The 8166-nt window shown below is 46.7% G+C and overlaps 1 protein-coding gene across 3 annotated transcripts in view; it reads right to left on the bottom strand.

Annotated features, from left to right (window-relative positions):
* Dync1h1 (dynein cytoplasmic 1 heavy chain 1) overlaps positions 1-5048 on the bottom strand; it is a 46718-nt gene extending 41670 nt beyond the window's left edge. For 2 of the 3 annotated variants that reach the window (XM_010607218.1, XM_010607219.1), the window contains exons 1-5: positions 5006-5048; positions 2268-2355; positions 1077-1250; positions 542-797; positions 71-257 (exon numbers count right to left, since the gene is read on the bottom strand). In XM_010607218.1, the coding sequence (XP_010605520.1) occupies positions 71-257; positions 542-797; positions 1077-1250; positions 2268-2355; positions 5006-5033 (733 nt within the window). In that variant the 5' untranslated portion in view covers positions 5034-5048. Of the gene's footprint in view, positions 1-70; positions 258-541; positions 798-1076; positions 1251-2267; positions 2356-2734; positions 2763-5005 lie in introns of those variants that run through there. The other variant, XM_010607220.1, reaches the window with a different exon arrangement.
* Between the last annotated feature and the right edge of the window lie 3118 nt (positions 5049-8166).

Genomic DNA, 8166 nt, shown 5'->3' with positions numbered 1-8166 from the left:
AAAAAAAAAAAAAAAAAAAAAAAAAAAAAAAAAAAAAGTTAACAATCCACTTAAGAGCCGTGGTTTTCACCTGTGTCAGTGTCGAAGCTGACAGTGGCGTGGAAACGCTTGCCATGTTTCAAGATGTCTAGTGTCAGAAGAACTTCTGGGCTCTCCCTCTTCTCCTGGATGCGGTACAACGCACGTTCCAAGTTCAGCCAAAAGCTGATTTCCTGCAAAGCAGTTCCTGAGGCAGGATCTCGGTCAAGTTTGGTCACCTTTGGAGATAAAAATACATTCAAGGGTATTCACCATCTGACAGACAAGAAGTGAATTTTATATCCAGGTGGATTCTGTCCCTGACAGAATCAAAGTCAGGAGACTGTTGAGAGCAAGGTCAAAGGCAGGAGACGGTTGAGAGCAGGGTCTCCCGGGTAACATGTCAACAGTGTCCCCCAGATGGATGGACTCGGCAGGCCACAGCCAGGGCAGGGTCCACCAACACTCTCACCACCGTTCCCTGACACTCTTACACATCACATCAACACTGTGCTAATCTTACCTTTTGAATTTCTCGGATCCAACGGTTAACTCCAGATTGTAACTGGTTGAGAAAAGTCGGGTCTTCAACTTTATCTCCAAAGTCTGTGACTTTAGGCTTCTCGCCGCGTTCATAGCATTGCTTGGCCACGTTTGTGATAATGGGATGGATCGGCAGGCTGATCTCTGGGATTTCAATGTTCTGCTGCAAGTGCAGGAGGCCCATTTCCAGCTCTGCAATCTTTTTCTCAACAGAAGGAGCCATTTTGTCACCATCCCTATAAGGGTATGAAGTAATCTCAGTGTCAGGGCTCTCCCACTCTCCACAGACCCTGCTACCATGATGGCAATCCTCAGGGCCTTCAATGATGCCAGCAGCCCACCGCAGCAAGTGTGCCACAGCTTCGTCACCTGGTTGTGTTATTTCAGGCTTGTCAAACAGTAACAATGCACATGCTTATGAACGCCAACGAGTCCTCCCAGCTCCTCAGTTTAGGTCATCTTCTGCACTGTCCTGATCACTGAATGAGATTGGAAGAAGGAAGAATGGATCTCACCTGTCTGCCTTTCCAGACTCTCTGATGTAGGACTTAAAGAAAGGTGCCACCGCATTGCTGATGAAAGAGTGCAGCGTTTCATAGGGCGAGTCCTCGCTGAGCGTGAGTACTCGCAGCTGTGAAGAGACCGGCTTGTCTGCGTCAATCACAGGAGTCCGCTTGATGAACGCCAAACTGAGAGAAAGCAGCAGGAGACGTTAGAACAAAGCCTAATCATTCCTAATCAGGTTCGGTAACTGTAGCCTTTCTGTTATATAAAACTCTAACTCTACTTGAATGTGCTGAGGGGGACCCTATCTACTGATCACACCACCTGGTAATTCTGAACTTACTCCAAGTATGTAAAGAGGTTTCTGACAACATGGAAAAAATTGTAATATTCGTGCATTTAAATTTATCTACTGGAGCCAGGGATTTAGCTCAGTGGTTCTGCTATCTGCCTCGCAAGCACAAGGACACAAGTTCAATCCCCAGTACCAATAAATAAATAAATAAATAAATAAATAAATTTATCTACTGGAGTATAAAACAGCACAACCTCTCTGGAAGGCAGGACACCTGGTAGTGTGCATTGACCACTTTCATGATGGGCTGAGGTAGCTCAGTGGTGCCACCACCTGCCTCCCAAGCACAAAGTCCTGAGTTCAATCCCCAGTATTAAAAAAAAAAAAAAAGAATTAGAATTAAGATCAATTTGGGGCTGAGTATGGTGTCCCACACCTGTAATCCCAGCATTTGGGAGGCTGAGGCAGGAGGACTGTGTGTTTGAGGGCCACCAAGGAGACACAGTAAATCCAAGGCTAGTCTAAACTACATAGTGAGATGCTGTCTCAAAAAACAAACAAAAACCCCCAAAACAGAAAAATCTTAGAAATCCTCTTAATTTATAAATATGAAACCAAGGATAAGATGCTAAATTTAACAAGCAAAGCTCTTCTGAATTTCTTTTTTAATGTTCTTATCTGAGTCAAGTAAGATTTTTTTTTTAACCATTTCTCGATAAATAGCCCAGGCTGGCCACGAACTCTGCAATCTTTCAGCCTCAGCCTCCCAAGTGTTAGGTTACAGGCATGCACTACTTCACTCACCTTTGAGTCAGTTAAGATTTACGTTCATTTGCAATCACAAATTATAACTGGAGACAACAAGACAGATTATAATACAGTACCATGGTATGGCTGCACTACTCACCTATTAGACTTAACCCCGTAATGAATGTCTATGTTGATGTTATACGAAATGAATTCTTTTTCCTCTTCTCCTTCATCACCAACATCCTCTAAAAATCATAATAAATATATCACATTCATGTCAACATTTCCAATTTCTTAGCTGTCAACTGCACAGAGTGATTACTGTTGTCCCACTGCCGATCTCACATTTAAAGCCCCCGGGGGCTGGGCATGACGTGGGACATGGAGCGGCTGGTCTCAGATCAGAGCTTCATAGGGTTAAGGACCCGGCCCAGGGAGAGGGAGTGTGTGAGGCCTCACTTCAGCCCCAGCACCTAAATAAGGGCATGGGCACATTAACAAGGCACCCAATCAAAATCCCACTGAGCTGCTGGGGTGCCGTCATTTTCTCTTCCTATCCTTCCTGTCTCAGGTGTGACTGTCACTCACTTGCTGGGTGAGCTGGTGGGCAGGCGGTGTGCTCACCTGCCTGCCTCATCATAGGCAGTCTGGCCTGGGCTGTGGGAAGCAGTTCTCAGGGGGCACAGGCGAGGTGTCAGGATGGTCCCCCCACTGTACCAGCTGCCGGAGTGCACTGGAGCGAGCATCCTCAGGGCTGACTCATGGTGCACACAGGGAGGCGGCAGTGCAAGGCTCCTCCAGACAGCTGCTGTCAGGGACATCCCCAATCCCAGCACTCAGGAGGCGGAGGCAGATCAAAAGTTTGAGCCTAACCTGGGCAACTTGGTGAGACCATGTCTTAAAAAATAAAATGGGGTGGGGGTGTAGCTCAGTGTAAAGGCCCTGGGTTCACTTCCCAGTGCAAAACAAAGCAACAACAGGAAAACATCTCACTAGATGCAACAATAAGGCAGCCTCAAGACACACGAGGGTAAAACTTTAAATAATTCAAAGTCAAATCTAAAAATTAAAGGGCTGGGGAAAGCTCAGTGCTACTGAACTTGCCTATATGCACCAGGTCCTTAATTCAATCCCTAACACTAAAAGAAAAGTCAAATAAAAATTTTTAGGTCTGAATAAGAAATCCTAACTTGTACTTCAAGTACTAATCCATGAGAAGCCTGAACCATGCTAGAAAAACTGCCTTTGCCATGCATACTGTGAGAAATGCATGTCAACAAAAGTTCTGGATGAGGATTAAACAAAGTTCAGCCTGACACCAAGGCTAAGCTTTCCCTGGGAAATTGTTATTCTTCCTTGGAGCCTGGACTCATGAGAGGTAAAAGTGCACGGTGCAGGGGCGGGTGGGCACTAAGGTTTCTAAGTACTAAAAAGCTGACATCTGGGTGTAGAGGATCCATGCAAATGCTATTGCTCTGTTAGTTTTTAAAAAAGAACAAGATTCCCACTGAAGACAGAGACATACTGGCAATTCTCCTCAACTACTTTGGTGGGGGCTAGGAGTGGTGGCAGAACACTACATGCAAAGGACTCCCAGCTGCTAGAAAAGCACGCTGTCTCCTCTTGGGTGCGGGCCAGCGTGGACAGAGCACCACAGGGCTGTGGGCACTGCCTCTGAACTGAGCCCTGCCACACCAGGTGGAACTGCCAGCTCTGTGTCTTAGCTAGAAGAGGAAGTCTCAGGGAAGCTGCACACAGCTGACGGGTGTTCGAGAAACTGTCCTGCAGCGGGAATGTGGGTCTGTGCTACCACACAGTGGCATTCACAGCTCGTCCAGGACCAAAGGGCCTGCCTACCAAGGGCACTGCTACCCAGTGCTGCTGAGGCAAGGGCACCCAGGCCTCTTCTATCCGGATCACAAGGCAAGGAGACCACAACCAGGGAGAACCACCGGCCAAACAGTGCAGAACCCCAGGATCAAGTTCCTGCTGCCCACCAGGCCTTGCATCACCAGAACAAGACAGTGCGCGCAACCAACAGGCCCAGCATGTCCTTCTTCTAGTGTAGGACTCTCACCAGAGAAACTCCTAGGCGATGCCAAAATTTAAACCAAAATGACTATTAAAATAAACTACATAGGGTGTGTGGTGGCACATGCCTCTAGTCCCAGCACCCAGGAAGCTGAGGCAGAAGAAATGCCAAGTTCAAGGTCAACCTGGCTACAGAGATGAATCCAAGGTCATCCTGAAATACATAGTGACAATGTCTCAAAAAACGAAACAACAGCAGCAACAACAAAAGAACTATCTGGGCTGGGGATTTAGCTCAGTTGCACCAAGTCTTCCTCGAAAGTGCAAGGTCCTGAGTTTCATCCCTGTACCAAAATAAATAAATCAATCCTATATAAAAAAATTAAAAGCCCTATATGGATTGATTCTTTTAACCATTCAAATGTGGCTATACAATCAAATTATGCTGTCTAAACTGGGCATGATGGCAAACGCCTGTGATCTGAGCACTTGGGAGGCTGAGGCAAGAGGACTGCCAGGAGTTCAAGGCCAGCCTGGGCTCCACAGTGAGTTCAAGACCAGCCTGACATAACAGTGAGACCCTGCTTCTTAAAAAAAAAAAAAAAAAAAAAATCATTTTGCCTAAAATCAGGCACACATTGTGATTGCTCTGTAACAGGGAAGGGCTTGGACCAGAGCATATAAAGCAGCACTCAAGCTAAAACAGGTGTCAAGGTGGTGATAACATGAACTATTTCCTCCCTCAACTTTGTAAATTTCCATAATACCGCTCTCATTTACATAAAATGTGTCTTCAAAATGACACTGAAGCAATAGGCAGAAAATAAAAGTAACACCCCAATACCAGAAGTAAATCACAGATACCACTGAAATTATGTGAACGATGAGTCATCTCGCCTCCACCCTAAGCACTCCGCATCCACACGGGAGAAATCGCGGGGACGCCTGCATCCCACAGAGCCTGCGCAGGGCGGGGCAGGGCGGTGGCTTCGAAGGCGGCTGCAGTTGCGCAGGCCCGGCCGCCCGGCCGCCCCCCCACCGCCTCCCGCCGGAAGACCAAGTGCGTCTAATTCTCACTTGGAGAAACTGAGTTTGCAGATCACCAGCGTACTTTTACTGCTCTGTAAATGGTTACACCTCGGAATAATACAAATTGGACATTCAACTTCTGCAGAAACATTTAAACAAGTCCTTAGAGGAAAGCGGTTCCTAATAACAGGGCTATTAATACTGCCCCACCGGAAGCTGACCCACAAACACAACCTGCTTGCTCTAGCATCCTGCCGAGGCTGCCGCGGCCTCAACGTACAGCTGCTCAGAGTCAAGTGACAGCAAGGAGCAGAGCTCTGGCGGCGCCTGAGGACCCCTCTGGGCGTTCACTCAGTCTCTACAGACATTTGCAGAGGCATTCAGCACTCAGAGGTGCATACGTTTTTTAAGACAGGGTCTTGCTATGTATTCAAGCCTGGCCTCTAACTTGCTGTGTAGCCCAGGCTGACCCTGAAGTCACGATCCTCCCGTCTCAGCCTCCGCCTCCAGAGTGCTGGGATTACAGGTGCGTGCTACCACCTAAAAACTATTTAATGTATTTTAAACTACTAATGAAGTGTGTTGCAGCCTTGTGAATTAGGTGAGCACTGCATCTTAACTCACGAAGTAAAGGACAACGGCTTGGTTACCTGCACAACACCCATTCCTGAGCACCTGGGCAGCTGCAGAAAGAATCAAACTTGATGGCAAGGGACAGGTGGGGCTGCCCCCGCAGCATCCCTCCCTGCTCTGCCAGCCACAGAGCAGTGGCTTCCAAGGGAGCAGACAAAGCCCTCGGCCCACACACAAGGTTACTTGCCACGTGCCCGGCTCTGCCCTCTTCTTCCTCCAGCTCTGCTACGATCCCAAGCACACTGCGCACAAGAGTGCCACTGTTCCTGCATCCTCCTTCTGCCCTCCTGAGGAACAGCACCACACCCAGTCCCTGCCCTGCTAAGAAGGGGGTGAGGAAACATTAAGTCCCATGTTTATGTGTGATGTGAAACTGCGGTTCATTCTGTATTTTCAGGGAAAACAGCAATGAAGAATTAAAAGGTGTTCTGAACACCTAAAGAACTTAAGACCTGCTACTCTTTTGGGGGGGCAGTGGGTACCAAGGATTGAACTTGGGACCTTGTGCTTATGAGGCAGGTGGTGGCACCACTGAGCTAAATCCTAACCCCAGAGTTGGTACTTTTAAAGTTAATTTTAGGGCTGGGGATTTACTTCAGTGGTTCTGAAGCCTGCCTCACAAGTTCAAGGTCCCGAGTTCAATCCCTGGCACCCCCCCTGAAAAAACTGTTAATTCTAATCCAAAAGAAATAATTCAAATGGAATAGATTAAAATACTGGCTTTAATACCTAACAGGAGTTGAAGAGAAATTAGCTTTCAGGTTTCAGAAACCCCCTCCAAAACGTGATTTTCGCCACAGATCTTGGAATTCTAGGGTTCGTTATTCAGTCACCCTGAGACTCACTCCCCTCCATCTTCTCTCTTCCAGACAGGGCCTAAAACTCAGTCCTCCTGCCTCCGCCTCCTCAGAGATGGGCTTACAGGACGGTGTCCCCACACCTGGCTTCATCTGTGCTTTCTGAAAAGACACCACCGACTGTGTCCCCGTGGGTGTGCGTTTCACTCGCTGTGCTCCCTGCATGTCCAAGTCCACTTTGTGCAGACTGCTGTCCTGTGTGGCTGCAGGGCCCCACTGCAGTGATAGCACTGACCTGGGAGAACCTAGGTGATGACTCCTGCCTGGTGCTGTACGGCATCACGGTTTCAGATAATGTTTCCTTGCCAGGCACAGTGGGTTTGCTTGTAATCCAGCACTTTGGAGGCAGAGGCAGGAGGATCACCTTGAGTTTGAGGCCAGTCTGAACTACATAGTGAGACCCTGTCTCAACAAAACAAAACAGAGCCCACCAGGACAACAATACAGTTTCCTGCTGATTTATCGAACTTTCTATTTTATTGACCATCTGAGGGACTAAGGCCAGAAATTCACACAGACTGAGCATCTATAATCTGAACATCTGAATTCTGAATCTATTTGCACACTAACATCAAAATAAAAACGTTTCGGATTTTGGAGCATTTTAGATGTCAGACTGTGGGGGCCAGTGATACTCGACTGGTAAAACAGATGCAAAAATGCAAAATATGAAAAACTCTTGATACCAGAAACATTTTTGGCCCCAGGTATTTCTGATATGGATAATCAAGCTGTACTGTATTTTTTGGTAATCAATCTGCTAAATTTCTGCATTCTTTGAATCCTCAGAAAAATATTTTTTAGAAACTCCCAAAAAAATACCACAATGAAGCTAGGTAGAATCAGATGTGCCAGTCTGTGCCAGTCCCTGCCATCCCAGACTAAGAAGAGGCTGACCTTCAAATCACCCAACTCAGGAAAACACAACGATGAGCTCAAGATGAGTATGTGCTAAGGCAGCCACTATTCTGGGTCATAAAGACAAAGTTCCAAGGCCCAGACACAACAGCAAAATGCAAACAGTGACAAGCTGGCCAGGACAGGCAGTTCACAGAAGTGTCAGTGGCCCCTGCCCATTTTCCTACCTATACCACCCAACCTTCCAGAGACAAAACACAGCACACTTCCAGGAGAAAGCGTCACAGAAACATCATTAACATATAAAATGTCTACTCGAGTAACAAATAATCATGATTTTATAAGTACACTATGACTAAAATAATTTCCAGACCAGGAAGTATGCAAAGGAGTTTTTCCTTTTTAAAATGAGAAGCTATATAACTTTCCCTTTCTGACTCTAACCCACAACCTTCTATTCTATACTTTGAAAAATGCTGAACTTCAACAAAAAAGTTTATAGCTGCCTGGGGAAGCTACAAAAATGTATTTTGCTTCATATAAAAATGCTTCTGGGGGCCAGGGATTTAGCTCAGTGGTGCCACTGCCAGCCTCGAAAGCACAAGGACCCGAGTTCAATCCCTGGTACCAAAAAAAAAAAAAAAAAAA

The sequence above is a fragment of the Fukomys damarensis genome, unplaced genomic scaffold, assembly GCF_012274545.1.
Source record: "Fukomys damarensis isolate Sample0158 unplaced genomic scaffold, DMR_v1.0_HiC HiC_scaffold_21, whole genome shotgun sequence".
NCBI lineage: Eukaryota > Metazoa > Chordata > Mammalia > Rodentia > Bathyergidae > Fukomys > Fukomys damarensis.
This window is presented reverse-complemented; position numbering and strand designations above follow the sequence as displayed.